Source organism: Lactuca sativa, chromosome 6 (genome assembly GCF_002870075.4).
Source record: "Lactuca sativa cultivar Salinas chromosome 6, Lsat_Salinas_v11, whole genome shotgun sequence".
Lineage (NCBI taxonomy): Eukaryota > Viridiplantae > Streptophyta > Magnoliopsida > Asterales > Asteraceae > Lactuca > Lactuca sativa.
Window position 1 is genome coordinate 103,020,434 of NC_056628.2, and position 18,851 is coordinate 103,039,284.

General features: G+C 29.6%; 2 protein-coding genes and 2 long non-coding RNA genes across 5 annotated transcripts in view; 3 read left to right on the forward strand and 1 right to left on the reverse strand.

The window, feature by feature from the left end:
- Positions 1–1,177: 1,177 nt before the first annotated feature.
- Positions 1,178–4,725, reverse strand: LOC111908318 (uncharacterized). The gene is made up of 3 exons (XR_006183938.2): positions 4,510–4,725; positions 1,900–1,942; positions 1,178–1,709 (listed from the first exon to the last, which is right to left on the reverse strand). It is a non-coding gene; the product is annotated as an uncharacterized LOC111908318 (long non-coding RNA).
- A 316-nt stretch (positions 4,726–5,041) lies between these two features.
- On the forward strand, positions 5,042–7,357 carry LOC111908289 (uncharacterized). Its single transcript, XM_023904118.1, has 11 exons — positions 5,042–5,053; positions 5,128–5,257; positions 5,513–5,606; positions 5,685–5,812; positions 5,877–5,961; positions 6,072–6,207; positions 6,282–6,490; positions 6,567–6,687; positions 6,764–6,926; positions 7,042–7,097; positions 7,169–7,357. Exons 1-11 carry the CDS (start codon positions 5,042–5,044, stop codon positions 7,355–7,357), a joined length of 1,323 nt encoding a protein of 440 aa, XP_023759886.1.
- Positions 7,358–9,961: 2,604 nt separating this feature from the next.
- Positions 9,962–16,304, forward strand: LOC111908283 (uncharacterized). The gene is made up of 9 exons (XM_052764989.1): positions 9,962–10,176; positions 10,877–10,916; positions 11,141–11,207; positions 11,611–11,802; positions 11,895–12,140; positions 12,259–12,694; positions 12,804–13,534; positions 13,847–15,064; positions 15,199–16,304. The coding sequence occupies exons 1-9, from the start codon at positions 9,962–9,964 to the stop codon at positions 16,302–16,304; spliced, it is 4,251 nt and encodes a 1,416-aa protein (XP_052620949.1).
- A 1,385-nt stretch (positions 16,305–17,689) lies between these two features.
- Positions 17,690–18,851, forward strand: part of LOC111908147 (uncharacterized) — a 2,747-nt gene continuing 1,585 nt past the window's right edge. For both annotated transcript variants that reach the window (XR_008224811.1, XR_008224810.1), the window contains exon 1: positions 17,690–18,851. This exon is cut by the window's right edge and continues 1,063 nt beyond it. This is a non-coding gene — a long non-coding RNA (uncharacterized LOC111908147).

Genomic DNA, 18,851 nt, shown 5'->3' on the forward strand with positions numbered 1-18,851 from the left:
ACATAAATAAAAAAATGTAAATGATGTTGCTATAATTTCAAAGTACATTCTTATAATTTGTAAAAAATCATAAATATAGCATGATACATATATTTTTTTATGAATAGCATCCTACTTTCATAGATATATAGTATATATTTTCTTTTATAAATCAAGTAGGATCACACTTTCAAAGGGTAAAACTGTAATTTTACCCTTCATTTATATCTACCAACTTTATAAATAATAACAATATACTACTATATTTTTACAAATATACCGAATTGTAATTGTTTAGATTACTTCAAGTTTTATTGGTTTCCTGACCTAAATTTTCATACATGAGCTATTATACTTTCAAAGGGTAAAACTGTAATAATAAACCAAGTATAGCATTGTACTTTTGAATAACTATACCAATATGGCTTTAATTTGTTTCTGTTGCAGCAACTTGCTTAAAAAATATACCAACTATAGCATTAAACTTTTGAAATATTATATTTATTGTAGTACAATAATATACCAACTATAACATTGTACTTTTGAAAACATAATCTGTGTATGAAAAAGTTATAACTTAGGGAACTTTTTCTGATATTTATTTTAATTTACAGGGACACTTTCTGTCAATTCGTGTGTTAAGAACCTTTTTTTTGTAAATTTACAGAAAAAAAATGATGCTATAATAAACAAAATTGCACATAAAATGAAAGTATGTGTGTTCTATTTTTGCTTCTGTGTGTATTGTGTGCTCTCTTAAAAAATATTTTGTCATTTTATTATCTAACCAAATAGCATTCTATTTTAAGAACGCAAATACTTTCTTGAAAATTATGTTTTGGATTTTAAATTAGTATTACATAGTTATCAACTAAAAAAATTTATTTTATGGATGTTTGTATGTGTGTTTTGATGAATCATGAAATGCACTATTATTTATGTGTCTTTGTTTACTCTGACTGCATTATTTTAACTAAAATTCAATAGTTTTTGTACATTATACAAACAAATGGATGGTAGTAACATTACTTTCATAAGATGACATGACCCTGCTCATATATGTATCACCTCATAAATAACATAAATGACCGTTTTGCCCATGTTCATACAAAATTGATATTAATTTAAATATGTTAGCTTTCTTTACTGTGACTGCCTAATTGTTTTCATATAAAATTGATATTAATATAAATATGTATGCTTTGTTAACAGTCACTCATTAGTTGTTTATTTATTTTTGTAACGCCCCAAATTTCAAATACCAATGTTAACTTAACATAGTTTAAAAACTTCTAAAATTCTAAAATTCAAATACTAATGTCATTATTAATAATAATAGCGAAAGCAAATAGAAATTTAAGTAAACACTTGGTGCGCTACGTCTTCCTCAAAACTTGTCGCCTTCTTCAAGTCTGAACTTTATCCTTTCCATTCTCGCTGCCATTTGCTACGTTATTTCCTGGGTTGCGTGCATTTAAAGATTCTAATGGGTAAGCCTAGGGCCTAGTGAGTTCGTGGTTTCCATGCATATTAACATCAATAAAATAAAAATAGTGCAACAAATTATCAATATAATTCTTTTCATTTCTTTCCACCCTTGATGACACATTGGGGAACTACTGTTATTTCCAGGGAACAAGTCCCTCCGCCGGGCACAACAAATATGCATGCTTACGGCTAGATAAACAGAGCGTAAACTCTCCGCCGCGTACTAACACCCTGTACGACGACTAATAATAAAACCGTGTAAATACATTTGTTCCCTATATATATGTCACTTACCATTTTCACCATTTTATACGAAATAGTTCACAAAATTTCACACAAATATTCATAGCAATAACAACCGTAACATATAATTGCAAATAATGTAGAATCAATTTTTTATGCAAGCAACCACAAAATTCATATGAAACTCACCTTATTGGCGTTAGGTTTTAACCCTTGTCATGCTACACGCAACCTACATTCCAACAATAAATTTTCCTAAGGCAACATCCCTAGATAATATCCTCAACATCCGTTTCGGTTCCATCACACGCGTGTCTCGTTCGGCCAATAACAATTGTTATCTAATCACTTTATTGGTTTCCTGACCTAAATTTTCATACATGAGCTATTATACTTTCAAAGGGTAAAACTGTAATAATAAACCAAGTATAGCATTGTACTTTTGAATAACTATACCAATATGGCTTTAATTTGTTTCTGTTGCAGCAACTTGCTTAAAAAATATACCAACTATAGCATTAAACTTTTGAAATATTATATTTATTGTAGTACAATAATATACCAACTATAACATTGTACTTTTGAAAACATAATCTGTGTATGAAAAAGTTATAACTTAGGGAACTTTTTCTGATATTTATTTTAATTTACAGGGACACTTTCTGTCAATTCGTGTGTTAAGAACCTTTTTTTTGTAAATTTACAGAAAAAAAATGATGCTATAATAAACAAAATTGCACATAAAATGAAAGTATGTGTGTTCTATTTTTGCTTCTGTGTGTATTGTGTGCTCTCTTAAAAAATATTTTGTCATTTTATTATCTAACCAAATAGCATTCTATTTTAAGAACGCAAATACTTTCTTGAAAATTATGTTTTGGATTTTAAATTAGTATTACATAGTTATCAACTAAATAGCATTCTATATATATATATATATATATATATATATATATATATATATATATATATATATATATATATATATATATATATATATATATATATATATTTCGGCCTAGATACATTAATATTCCCAACATATTAATAAAAGTAATATTTCAAAATAATTAACAAAATAATGATTTCATTGATCACCAAAATATTTACTTAAAAGAAGTATCAATCAAGATGTAAATATAATGATTCCATATACTTTTTTTATGGTTTAAATTAAGAAAAAAAATCATGAGGGCTGAATGTGGACTTTTTAGAGGGATGACTTTAGTAAAAAAAAAATAATAATAAAAACTAACATATTATATCTATTCTAAAGACAAATTTCGGTGGCCATTTCTTTTAGTTTTCGTCCCTTTCACTTTTCCTATTTTTCCATTTTAAATCTTTTTCTTTTATGTTTTATTGCTATTAACTCTTATATAAATTGACATTTTACACCCTCTACTTTTTACTTTTTTATTTTTCCATTTTAAACCTTTTCTTCTATGTTTTATTGCTATTAACCCTTATTCTATAAAATGACATTTTACACCCCTCTACTTTTTACAATATCATTTTTACCCTTCGATTTTGCACTTTGTATACTGTTACCTTCGACCCTTCATTTTCTAAATTTTGTGTTTATTTCCGATAATATATATTCTTTTTGGAACTGCAATGCAAATTAAAAAAAAAAAAAAAAAAAGCTAGCAATTTGTCAAAACAAAACGAGAACAATTAGTTCATGAGCGGATTTCGAAGCCATCCGATTATAGTTTTCCTAACTTTACGATTCCTACTACAAAACCAATTAAAATAAAACGAGACAATAGAATCAAACATCAACTCTCTTTTGTACTTTACGATCCCAAGAACTAACGCATTCCGGTAAGTCTAAAGAACCCAAATTAAAGTAGCACAAGTCGTCTCTATGATTATTCTTTAAACATCAACTCTCTTTTGTACTTCATGATCCCAAAAACTAACGCATTTCGGTAAGTCTAAAGAACCCAAATTAAAGTAGCACAAGTCGTCTCTATGATTATTCTTCGAGCATTTACAACAACTTGATTATAAGTTTTGCGACATAAGTTTTTTTTACGTGTGCGTGCCTGTTTTCAGGGGTGGACGCAGAAATACATAGTAGGTGTTGCCGAGGTTGAAATAGGTGTTGTCGATGTAGAAAAAATAAGTTAAAAAAATCGAAAAAAATTTCATTGTGAACAGAAAAGTAGGTATTGTCAGTGCCACACCGGACACCTACTACGTCCGCCCTTGCTTGTTACCACTATTTACGTAATTTTGGTTTTACCTTTTGGATGCCACGTACTTTTTGAATTTTGTTGAAAAGTGAAATCCTTAATTTATTGAAACTACAGGGGTTAAAATTGAAACTAACAAATCGAGAAAAACAAAAGGCTGCAACGCAGATGGTGAGGTTGAATTCACCACCACAATTTATTTGTTATAATAAAATATGATTTGATATTTTGAACACGGTCGTTTTCTGACCCACCCAACAAAAGAACTCGGGTATCATCTTCTTAACCCGTATGTATATTTATTTTTCTGCCATTATCAGGTTGCTACATCTCCATACATTATCTAAAATAAATTTTTTGAATAATCATATAAAATTACCATTAATCTTCTCCATCTCCCACTAAGATGTAACCATAAACAATTTTCAAAAAAACAACCCAAAGCAAGATGTATTCAAGCTTTCTTTTCTAAAATTATATTATTTCAATTTTCCACCTATTAGATAACAATTGGCCTGAACTGATGGAACCAGAACATGAAATGGAGATATATATACTTAATCAAAAACTATATCAAACTAAAATCAAGGAATCATACCTTAATTGCCAGAAAACTTCGAAAATCCCCAAGAACTTCTAGCTCGTACTTCTCCTTCGATTCTTAGTCTATTTCCAGAATTCTTGTGGGGTTTTCACTCAATTTTACATGCTATATATAATGCCTATATGCTTAACTGATGAAACTCTTCCACTAGCTCGAATTTACTGCCTAATCAAAGTGACGTTTTTCTTTCTTTTAGATATTAAGCCTCATAATTTGTCACTAATTGCATCATTAACTATGAACTAATCATTATTCTATTAATATATTATGATCATATTTTTATTTTATTTATTTTGATGTGAATTATTACAATTTTCTTCGGTGCTCAACCGTTTTGCCCATGATCATACTAAATTGTTTTTAATTTAAATGTGCTATGAATAATTTGCAGGAAATGAATATCGGCATTAAAATATACCTAAAAGACATTGAACATATCACTGATGATTCACCTCTCAAAGCACGGGTGTTAAAGATTTAGAATTTTATAAAAAATAACCAAGTTTTATCAATTGAAATGATCATCATGGATGAGGAGGTTAGTTAAATTTTTTCAAAACCACTAAATATTTCATATGTTTCAATGAATAATTTTTTTATTTCTTTTATCAGGCTACCAAATACCAATCATGTGTGTTCAGCCAAAAATTTTCCAGATTTCGTAACCTTATAAAGGAATGTGAAAGTTATATCATTTTAAAGCCAAACATGGCGGCTGTTAAAAATGGTTTTAATGTTACTGGTCAGAGACGGACAATAACTTTGGATTGTAAAAGTAGTGTAAAAAATGTGATGATTTTTCGGTCCAGTTAATGGTTTTGTGTTTGCTGATTTTAACTCTATCATGGAACAGAAATGCACAAGAGACTCATTCTTTGATTAGTTGTTTTATTTTATTCCATTGACTTTTATAACTTGTGTAATTTATTATAAATGAAAGTATGTTATTATTTACCTTAATCTTATATAATATTTTTTTATAAAAATTATTATGTAGATGTTATTGGGCAAATTGTCTCATTTAGGCCTCTTGAGACAACCAATCCTAACCCATCAAGACATTACATAAAGATGACTATTGCTAACTTAGAGTGAGCTGATATTTATTTCATTTATTTATTATTTTGAATCCTGTTTTTTCATACTAATTAAATTAATTTTCTATTTAGGTCTGTACACCTCAATGTCACTATATTTGGAAGTCAGACACACCAAATGTCACAGTACCTAAAAAGTAACACCACGGTTACTTGTCTTGTTATAGTGATGCAGTTTGTCAAACTTAATGTTTGGAATGGTTTGTAGAGATGTGACCTAATATGTTTTCGATATTTCTTTTATTCACTTATCTGTTTTTACAGGAATTGGTCAAGCTCAAAGTCACTTCGATGTAACGAAGATGTTCATTAATTCTGACATTGTGGAAATTAATCACTTTAAGAAAGAGTTAGTTTTTTTTATTTTTAATTAAACATATTTATCTTATTATTAATATTTAAATGAATACAATTTCTTATATTTACTAATATTTACTAATATAATTTTTAACATTATAGGTTGAAAGCAGATAACAATGGTGGTATGTTGGAAAAAAGCATAACTACACTTCCAAGCTACTCTTCTTCTTATATGGATGATTTCAAAAGGAATTTCCCTTTAAAAACTATTTGTGAAATCACAGAACCACTAAAGGTACATTTTATTGAGTTTATATCTTTAAACTTTATTTAAACATTTTTTTATTTAACAGAGGTTTTTTGAAATAGGAAATGAAATTTCTATTAGTTGGTTCAATTGTGAATATAAGACAGAATCTACCTTGGTATTATGAAGCGTGTTACAAATGTGGAAGCAGGGTAAACAATGTGCCCAAAACTAATCCTTCCTATACTGCCCCCGACAAGATGGAAGATAGTGTTGTTATTAAGTGTAAAAATGCAGCTTGCAACGATTTGAATTTTCATACTGTTATCAAGTACACACATATTTATTTATATTAATTAATCATTTCAATTTTTCATCAAAATAACTATTAATCTAATTTTTTTTAGGTATATAATTCCAATCAATGTACAAGATCATAATGGCACCATTAGACTAACTCTTTTTGATAGAGAAGCAAAAAGGCTGTTGGATATAAGTGCATTTGAGTTGAAAAAAATACATGAAGCGGTATAATATTTTTTTCATATTTTTTATCATATACAAAATTTTATTAGAATTAATATATTCAACAATCTTCTAACAGACCGGTGACAATTTGCACCTATTTCCAAATCAAATGAACCTTTTGAAAAACAGGAAGTTTACATTTCTTGTGGATATTACATCATACAATTTGATCAACTATAACAATATCTACACCGTTGTTAAACTTATAGAAGATGTCTCCATTGTTTCGGACTTAGAAAGTAAACTAGAAGTTATGGTACATAATGTTTAAATGTTCAACATTTATATTTGTTTTTTATTTACATACAAAACATTTTACATATTAACATTTTATTTTGAAGAGTGTTTAATCAGTTTCCTTAAATGAAGTACCACTACAATCAGATGATGTTGTTCATACTGTTGAAAAGGTATTTTATATTAAAGTAATGACTTTTATATTTAATGATTCCAATTGTCAACTTATGTATTTTTAATTCAGGATGTCATATCACAAACAGATGAGAGTTTTATTCCCGCAACAGTTGATAAATCATCGACAACAAGTCCAATGAAAATATCATCTGATTTGAAGCGCAGCCTCCATGACATTTATGATGTTGATAGTGGAATTGATTTCAGTTCAACTAAATCCAAAAGAAGATCAATGGGAAATGAAATCCACTTTTAGTTCCAAAAGTGGAAAAGTGATTTTATTTTGGTTTAACAAACAAAATAATTTGGTCCGTGTTGGTTAAGTTTTAAATAATGTTTGGTGATTTGGTACAATGGTTGTTAGAAATTTAGGAACTTAGGTAACAAATTTTAAGGCTATGGTTCGTTTTAATTTTTTGGATTTTGGTTGATTTACATTAATATCCTGCTTTTAATATTAAGATTTTTGTTATCTAGATGTTATATTTAATAACTTAGTACATCATTTTTTAATTAGGTACACCATTCATTTTTTTCAATCATTCGTTATCACATAAATGATTCATTTAGGTCAAATAGCCATATATTCATTATCACAGTATGCACATTCGGTTAAAAATATTAATTTCCCTAAAAAATTTGTGATATATAACCAATTAAAGCTAAATAGATAAGAGGGGAAAAGGGTACCTCTAAATGGTTTAGGATATATAACCAATTATGTGAAAGTAGATGATTTGGGGTCGCATTAATGGTTTTTGAGTACATTCTCCTTGGGGCAAACCTGTAATGCATTAAAGAGCTAATAAGCTCTAACTTACAATTTAGACATTTAAAATAAATGAAAATATTTTGACAATATATACCTGGGGCTTGACTTCAACAATAAATTGACCACTTTTGACAGCAACGGGCTATTTGCCAAGACTCTTTAGTTTATAGGCTAAAGATTGTGGTACACAGTTGTAAGAGCTAAAGGATGCTTTGACCCAACCAATTTTACTCTTAGATCATAGGATTGTCGCCATTTTCTTCCATCAACAAGGATAAAAGGAACCTATACAACAAAATTATCAGATTATACCAACATATTGAGAAATTCATAGGATAAAATAAGATTTAACAGTCTCTAACACATTGGTTAAATAGTCATATAATCTTATGTTAGACCATGAACATACTGATGGATGGATTATGGATATAGTAGTCACCAATTGTATATACATACAAACTAAAGTGGCTTTTAGATTTAACATGAACTGAGTTATATATACAAACCTAACCAAATATACAATAATGGATTACTACATCATAAGGAGTTCTATGTCTTTCAATTGCATAAGTTTATTAATCAAATCCATAATCCCAAAAAGCATGCAATAACCTCCATTAAAGTCACTGGTTGATTTTGAATCACGGACAAAGAAATTTTCCATTTTAAAATAAATCTCTGCATTAAAAAATTAATAAATCAGGAATATTCATATATTGATTTCTAAGTCAAAGATATCAATATATGATACTTTTCGTTTATGTCACTGATTATTTCCTAATTTTTTGTAATCAATTATTAAATCCAGATCCTATATTAAAATTAAATTCATTTCTAATGTAGTAAATCCAATAAAATCGGTAACTCAATATTATCCAATATAATACCAACAACAATAATTCCATAAAACCTGGATTATATTTTGAAAAATATTAAAAAAAAATATTTTATATCTATAAATATATCTCAGAACGTTAACATATAAATTTTAAATTCCTGATTCGTCTTCTTTTTCTTTCAATTGCATCTAAGACTCTTCTTTCGGGAAATTTACATCAAGATTTGGAATACAAGTTCTATTCCACATTCTGAAGAAGACGTAAATTGCTTTTAATTTAAAAGTCTCTTAATTCCTGGAAGATTTTCTTATTCACATCAGATTAGTGTTTTGAATTTATATTAAAATGGTATTTGTATGTATGTTCAAATTACATTACAACGTTTTTGTATCTCTCCATCTCTAACAATATATACAAATCCTCAACCAAATGTTTTACCTGTTGTTAAACTCAATAAAATAAACCATAAATTATTCAAAATATCATTTAGATTTCAACATACATTGATTCCTGTAATAAAATTTCTCGATCAAATACACCTTAGCTGCTTCAAACATGAAACAATTAACTTAAAGTCTATGTTGTAAAACATTAATATGGAAAACATGAGCCTACATCGGGTTATAAATTATATATAACCTGGATTACTTGAAACCGAATCTTATTCGATCAATTATTCAAGGAACGAAAAGGGAATTTTGGGGGTTAATCTTAGTTGACAAACCTGATAATCCAGTATTTGACATACTATATGCAAACTCCTCTTTCGCCTTGAAGCAGCCTTCACATGTCGGAAACTAAATGCAACCCGTAGTTGTTATCGATTCCACACTAAGACAATGTTATCAGGTTTCCATCGAGAACTAGGGTTTTACCCTCTAGGATCATCGGAATAAACAATTGTGTGAGATTGGGGAAAGAACAAATGGAGCTTGAAGAAGCCTTAATTTTGAAATGAGGATGATGAGTGGTAATTTCCATTCGCAAAGAATTGATGCCGGCAGTGGAAGAAGGAGACTCAGTGTGAGGATTGATTTTCTTTTCTCAACTGATGGAGATTATGTCGCACAAGCAGTGGTCATCGTCGATGAAATCTTCCCATTTCGTTTGATGCGTTGTTGAACCCAATCGATTGTGCCGGAATCGAGGACAGTGACCGATGGTTAACCGGTGACGAAGTGGGTTTTAGTTTTTTTTGGTAGCAACACACACACAGAGAGAATGATAGAGAGGCGGAGTAATGAAGAAGATGGCGACATATAGAGTTGGTTGTAAGAAGTATTGCCATTTCATGAAATCTGGAAGAGAGATCAAGGCTCTTGGAACTCAGTTGGAGAAGACGGATATTGCGGCCTGGGCTAGCAAGGTAGAAGATAAAGATGCATCTTCTTCTTTGAAATCTAAAAAATCGGGTAAAACTGCCATTGAGATGCATACAGCTACTTGGGAGGATGTTGAGAAAACGTAGTAATGAAGAAGACGTTGTCGGATAGAGTTGGTGAGGACAGTATTGCCATTTCTTGACCTAAGTAATTAATTAATTAATCAACAACATTGTTATGAACCTTTTAAAGTGGTACATTTTGGTTGTTACTAGGTTCGAATATGAACTTTTATTTTAACTGTAATGCAGAATAAAATGTCTCCCACTGACATCCAGTAATATGTAAAATGCTAGAAATTGAATCACAACATATGTATTTATAAGGCCTTAAATAATCCCATAACCTAATACTAATAAATAAAAAAATAAATTTTATAAATAAATAAAGAAATAAGTATAAAATTGCAACCGGACATTTGCTTAGACCCTATACAATCTTTAAATGTCTAACTGAAAAATCAGAATTGCCCTTCTATTACTATTCGACTCTATAGTTTTGAAATACAACCTATTCAATTGACATACTTTTTATAAATAAATAATACATTAATAAACTAATTTATAATTTATATGTACATTTTAATAAACAATTTCAAAAAAACGACACAGTTAAATTGTATTGTTTTTCCAACTACTTAGCAAGAATACTTAAAAATGACAAAACATTGGCTTTATACCCATTTCTTCGCTAGATAATTATTATATGAACTACTTAATTCTTATTTGTTAAGCATGTTAATTTATAACTAATTTTATTTATCTTAACTATGAATATTGCAGACATACAATGCATTCACTTTCTTCTAAAAAGTCTATAAAGGTAAATACTTTCTATTTAGATAATACAAAAAATAAAAATTTGAGTACTACATCAACAAATCTAGCCTCAACAACTACTACTGCTAAAACTTCGATTTACAAAGGTAAGTTTTTTCATATACAAATTCTATTATTGTTATTTAGTATTTTTTTTAATTCACATAATATTTATTTGAATAACATAAATATTTATTAACATAAATATTTATTAACATAAAAAAATAGATAATTTGTCAAAATCTTCGTCCTGCAACTCAATATTCTTCGAAATTGGTAACCGATGTTTACAAAGGTACTTTTATTTATTCAATATTATTTTATAAACATATTATTTACGTAATTATACATTTCAGATCCTGACATATTATATGTTATGCAGAAAACAACAATAACATGTGTCACTTGCAAGCCAGAGAGAAAAGAAGATAAAGAAAAATATATTTGCAAAATAAAAGATCGAAGAAAATGAATACAACATCCAACGTTCCACGTACATCAATACCTCATCTCTTAAAAAATATAATTACTAATAATCCTATTATTTTTTTATTCAATGTTTTATGCTTATTTTACATTTATTTACAATAAATGATTTCTCATATTTTTTTTAATATCTTGTAATATTATATGATTGGAGGTTATTATTATGTTGTATACATATCTCTTTAGTTTTCATAAATTTTTGTTATTTGCAGATCAATCAACCAACATTGTTGATCAAAATCAAAATGTCACTTCATTTAATTCACCAGGAATCCAAAATACAACCGTACAATACTCTCCTTCCTTTACAAATGTTAGAACTCCGTTATCTAACATTACAAATGTTAGAACTCCGTTATCTACCATTACAAATGTTAGAAATCCGTTATCTAACATTACAAATGGTAATAATATATTGTTTTTAAATATACAATTATTAATTTTCTTTATAATCCGGATATAAGTATATGTATACTTATTTCATTTTTTTGTTCAGAAAACATCGGTTTCGGTAAATATGTCACTTCCAACTTACCAGATAAAAGACAATACTATGTACTTTCAAATGATATGACATTAAAAAATGCATCTACAATAACTGCTTCTTCATCTTCAATCAAGTTGAATCCAGGATGTCATAAATTAAAAAGGAAGACGACATATTTATCCCCTGTCCCTTTGATTGATTTGACAGATAATGTAGAAAATATACATCAAGTCATAAATGAAAACGTTATAGTTGGTATCTCAAATGTTAATATAAAAATAATATTCATTTTCATTTTTTTTACATTTCAAATACTACGTTGTATATACTTATAAATTTCACTGATATTTTTTCATCACCTTTTAATTTACAGAATATTTGGATCATGGTGATCAAAATGTTGTATGTCAAACATGTCATGCAAAGTTATGGAGAAATGAATCCATTAGAGGTAAAGAAAAAGGGAACACAAATTATTCTTTATGTTGTGGTTACGGCAAAGTTCAAATTCCAGATTTAAAGAAAGCACCGCTAAGTTACGAAAGAATGTTTCGAAATGGGGATTCTAAAAGCAAACACTTCATGAAAAACATTAGACGTTACAATTCAATGTTTTCTTTTACGTCGATGGGTGGTAAAATTGATACTTCAATCAATAGAGGAAACACTCCATACATTTTCAGGCTGTGTGATCAAAATTATCATAGTATTGGAAGCCTTTTACCAGCAAAAGGATCGGAACCAAAATTCTCTCAGTTATACATTTATGATACTGAGAACAAAATTTTAAATAGACAAAGATGCATTGGGTATTTTTTCATCCTTCTTACTCATAATTATTCATTATACACACACACACACATATATATATATATATATATATATTACTAATATTATGTATAATTTCATTTATTTTAGTGGGGTAAATGATCAATCAAAGTCAATTGATAGTGATATTATTGAAGATATAAAGGTGATATTAGATTCAAATAATGTGTTGGTTAGATCTTATAGGATGGCAAGAGATACTTTTCAGAAAAAACCTCAAGTTGATATGAAACTACGACTTATCGGGAGAAGGCAACGAGATGGAAGAACATATAACCTTCCAACTGCTTCAGAGGTTGCCGCTTTAATTGTCGGGGACATTTGTGATTCAACTGAAAAGAGGGATATTGTTGTTGAAACAAAAACTGGATTTCTACAACGTATCAGTGAATTGCATCCTTTATACCTTCCTCTTCAATATCCATTGTTATTTCCATATGGAGATGATGGTTACAGTGTTGACATTCTTCATAGAGGTGTTTCATTTACAAACAACAGCAAGCGGGCGAAATGTACAATGAGAGAATATTTCGCTTTTAGAATCCAAGATAGAGATCATTCGTTCTCCCTCATTCTTAATTCAAAAAGGTTGTTTCAGCAGTTTCTGGTAGATGTCTATATTATGATGGAAACGGAGAGATTGCATTACATACGTAGGCAACAACATGTTCTCAGATGTGAGTCTTATGAAAATTTATGTAACCAAAAAGCTCAAGGAACAACGAATATCTCCAATGTCGGACAACGTGTCATATTACCTTCATCCTTTACTGGTGGCGCACGATATATGCTGCAAAACTATTTGGATGCCATGTCACTATGTAAATGGTTTGGATATCCAGATTTTTTTCATAACCTTTACGTGTAATCCAAAATGGCCAGAGATTAAAAGATTTCTTAAGGATACTTCACTTCAACCAGAAGACACAGGCCTGATATATTATGTAGGTTGTTCAAGATCAAGCTCGATGCATTTATTAAAGACTTAAGGGAGAATAAAAATTTCGGCACAGTTCAAGCATGTAATTCAAATTATATTTTTTCATTATTGATAAAACATTACTCTTATTATAGTATATTTATATGTTTTTATTGTCTAATCATATTTTGTTTTTTTCCCAAATATTTTGCAGATGTTTATACCATTGAATTTCAAAAGAGAAGTTTGCCGCATAGTCATATATGTTTATTTATGCATTCTGACAACAAGTTACCCACTGTTGAATTTATCGATCCGATAATTTCTACCGAGATACCAGACCAAATTGAAGATCCGGAATTGTATTCACTTGTCAATGAGTTCATGATTCATGGTCCATGTGGAGCTGAAAATATCAATTGTCCATGCATGGTGGATAAAAAGTTCTCAAAAAACTTTCCAAAACAATTTTGTGATCATTCGTCTGTTGATGGAAATGGTTTTCCGTTATATAGGAGAAGAAACGATGGTCATTTTGTAGAAAAATCGGGTGTGAAGTTGGATAATAGAAATGTTGTTCCATACAACAAATATCTATTAAAAAGATATCAGGCATGTATTAATGTTGAATGGTGCAATCAAGGATCTTCTATAAAGTATCTGTTCAAATACATAAACAAGGGTCCTGATAGAGCTACGGTTGGTGTTGTACCAACAAACAATGAATGTGAAAATAATGATGTGGTCGATGAAATAGCTGAATATTACGATTGTAGATATTTATCTGCATGTGAAGTATCATGGCGAATTTTTAAATACGATGTTCATTGCACGTATCCTTCTGTGGTTAGACTACCTTTTCATCTTCCTAATCAACAACAGATTGTATATGGCGAAGACGATGATATCGACGAGGTTCTGGACAAACCTTATGTTGCTGCTTCAAAGTTCACATCTTGGATGGAGTGTAATGCAATTAATAGTGAAGCAAGAGATCTTACATATGTTGAGTTTCCAACAAAGTTTGTTTGGGTATTAAATTGTAGGTTTTGGAAGCGAAGGAAAACAGGAAAAGCCATTAGTAGAATTCATTCCGTTTCACCTAATCTTGGCGAAACCTATTTTTTAAGGATTCTTTTAAATAAAGTTAAAGGTCTGACGTCATTTGATGAAATTCGCACGGTAAAAGGTGAAACTTATTCTTCTTTTAGAGATGTTTGTTATGCACTCGGGCTATTAGATGATGACAAGGAATACATCGATGCAATTAAAGAAGCAAGTCATTATGGATCTGGTTTTTATCTACGCTTCTTATTTGCCACATTGTTGATGTGTAATAGTATGTCTAAACTAGAGATTGTTTGGGAAGATACATGGGAATATTTGGCGGATGGAATTCTATATAACCAACGACAAAGGTTCAAGTCTGCAGGTATTTAAATTATTTTCTTCATTTCTATTTAAAATAATATTTTTTTTCTTATCAACAACCATTAAATAAGTATTATAAATATTATTAAATATTGTATTTTATATTTTGTAATTAATTTAAAATTTATGGTGCAGACTTATCACTCAGTGAAGATGAAGTTAAGAACTTAACTTTGTTTGAAATAGAACAAATTTTACTTCGAAACAACTCCACTCTCAAAAATTTCAAAAACATGTCATACCCAGATGTTGAATCAGTTTCTTCTTCGAACAATCGACTTATCGTTGAGGAGCAAGATTATGACATTCTCGTTCTAAAGAATGAGTTTGATCGTATGTTTGTTGCATTAACAAATGAGCAACATAACATTTTCCTTAACATCATGACTGCTATTAAAGAAAATAAAGGAGGTGTTTTCTTTGTTTATGGTTATGGTGGTGGAACGGGTAAAACTTTTCTCTGGAAGACAATATCTGCAACAATTAGATCTCACGGTAATATTGTTTTAAATGTTGTTTCAAGCGGTATTGCTTCGTTATTATTACCCGGTGGTAGAACAACACACTCTAGATTTATACTTCCATTTGAACTTACAGAGGATTCTTTTTGTAAAATAAATCCACATGGTGAGTTGGCTAGCTTAATAAGAAAAACCTCTTTGATAATTTGGGATGAAGCACCGATGATCCATAAGCATGCTTTTGAAGCTTTAGATCGAACTTTGAAAGATGTATTAAGGAGTGGAAATTCTACCATCTCAAATATTTCTTTTGGAGGCAAAGTTATTGTCTTTGGAGGAGATTTCAGACAGATTCTACCAGTTGTTCCTGGTGGTAGCAGACAAAACATTGTTAATGCGTCTTTGAGTTCTTCATATTTATGGCAACATTGCAAAGTGTATAGATTAACAAAAAACATGAGGCTAACTGTTGGAAGGGATCAAGCTGATGTAGAAAAAATAAGAGATTTTGCAAATTGGTTATTGGATATAGGAGAAGGCAAACTCGGTGGTTCAAACAACAGCAAAACGATTATCGATATTCCGAATGATATTCTCATTAATGATCCAGATGATCCTATAGGTTCACTAATTGAGTTTGTATATCCTTCAATTTTGGAGCAGTATAACAATACAAATTATTTCCAAGAAAGAGCTATACTTGCCCCGAAGAATGAAGTTGTTCAAGAAATAAACGATCGTTTGCTTAACAAGTTTCAAGAGATGAGGTTGAATATTTAAGTTCAGATAGCCTATGTCAGTCCGAATTTGTGCATGATCAGTTTGATGCAAATTTATACTCACCTGATGTATTAAATGGTCTTAAAGTATCCGGTCTACCAAATCATAAGTTAGTTTTAAAACTTAGTGTTCCAGTAATGTTACCGAGAAACATTGATCAGAAAAACGGCTTATGTAATGGCACAAGACTGCAGGTGATATCATTGGGAAAATGTGTTATTGAGGCACGTATAATGTCTGGAACTAATATTGGAAATCAGACTTTTATTCCAAGAATGTCTTTAACTCCATCAGAAAAAAAAATTTCCTTCAAATTCACAAGAAGACAGTTTCCTTTGGCGGTATGTTTTGTAATGACTATTAATAAGAGTCAAGGACAATCGTTATCGAAGGTTGGTTTGTTCCTCAAACATCTGGTTTTTTCACATGGCCAATTGTATGTTGCGTTATCCAGAGTTCAAAGCAGAGATGGATTGAAAATATTAATTTTAGATAAAGATGGAAGACTCACAAATAAAACTTCAAATGTTGTTTATAAGGAAGTTTTTCGCAATTTATAAATAACTTTTTGGTAGCATAATTTATTCATTTTTTATGTTAATTTCGTTACATACATCTTTTGTTTATATTGTATCAAATCAATTTGGAAGTTGTTTGGTTATTTTTGTCGTTATTTAAATGTATGTTGCATTATATAAAGTAATGACTTTTAAAAAATATGTGGATTTATATTTGTAATTAAATACTTAAAGTTTACAAATTTACTAAAAATAGACAACATATTCTAAGTAAAACACCAACATTGAATGGATTTGAACTGTTATAGAAAGTAAGCCTAAAAAAGAAACACATAACTCAATAAATCAAGGTGAAGTTACATATAAAAAAAAACAACAAATTTTATTAATCTAACGTGCAATCACCATGAACGATTAAGAAGCAGTAAAAAGTAAGGGTTTTAAAAAACTCCGTTTGCTTATGAATAAATACAATTTATTGTGTAATTTAACATTTACAAATAAAAAAATTATTTATAAATAATATATAACTTTTCTAACTTAATGATACATTATTTATTACATAATTATATTTAAAATTATTTTTAACACTAACACCCGTGGGTCCCACGGGTTTCACCTAGTATATATATATATATATATATATATATATATATATATATATATTTACTATTTTATAAAAGAAATCTCATTATTTTTATAAATAAATTGAATATAATAATATTATTTTTTTAAGACGTCCAAACCTTTAAACTAATAGTACAATTAACAACTAATAAAATAATATTAAAATTTGAAAATCTTATCTCTTCTAAATTTTTGACCCAATCTTTTTTATTCTACCTCCTCAGTTTGACAAATATCGACTAAACTAACCCTTTAATCCGGAGTCTATGTTGAATCCTGAGATCTCGGCAAAGTTATCTGCATTCTCCATTATGGCTCGACATTCTGTATATCTCTTCAACTGATTTCAAGAATTACAACCCTCATTATCTTCGCCGTCTCTCTTCAGTCACACTAAGCAGTCGGTAGCACTAAAGTATTTCAAGAATTGGAAGCACCGTCGAGGATATGTAGATCCCTGGATTCCATATCACCATCGTTGCCTCTTCAATTCCAACACTCCTTTCACAGCCATTCAATCTTGATATCGATTCCAAGCCATCTTTGTCCTTCATCACAAACACCGCACGATAGCCCTTCTAAAAACCCTATCCCCACTCTTCTCATTGTCACCATCACCAACCATCAACCCTGTTTAGTGTCGCCATCGACAACCATCACTCATGGCGGTCAAACCGCTAACCACCACTTGGTAAACCTCACAGATGTCCACCATCACCGTTGTTAACTATCCATCGTCACCATCTCTATCGAACCATCAACGGTTTGTTGCATTCCTTCTCGCCATTCAAGATAGCTCCAAAATGTTGTAAACAACGATGGAAAATTATGGGTTCCTTTAAAGCTATACTTGGTTCCTTGTAATTTTTCTCATTTTCAATAATCGATACAACCTTTAATTTTGATTCTATACAATAATCTCGGTTATGTTGTTTCTGATTGGTTTTTATTGTTGGTACAGTTTTTAAAATTCTTCACCTAAAGAGGATTAATTTGGTTTTTTCGGGGGATTTTGGATTTCAAAATCATCTAACTTTTGAAGATCTGTAAATATATCCAAAACCATTGGATTTGCTCCCCTTAATTCATTTAGGTTCTTTCTATCTCTACCTCACACTCAATTTTAGTTGTTCGATAATTTTGATTATGTACACTACATTTATTACGTAGAATCCCAATTTCTAACGTATGATGAGTTAAATCACTTTAGTTACTGTGCTCTCTGTGCATATATGAGATAAATACGAAGGAGAAAAGAAACACAAGGAAGAAGGTCATTTTCTTTATTCATGTACGATACATTGCCTGGATTGTCTTCCACACCATTTCATTCTCCTGTTTTGCAGTTTTATAAGATTTTTGTTAATATGTTTCATCTTTTTCATCAATTTCCTGCATCATT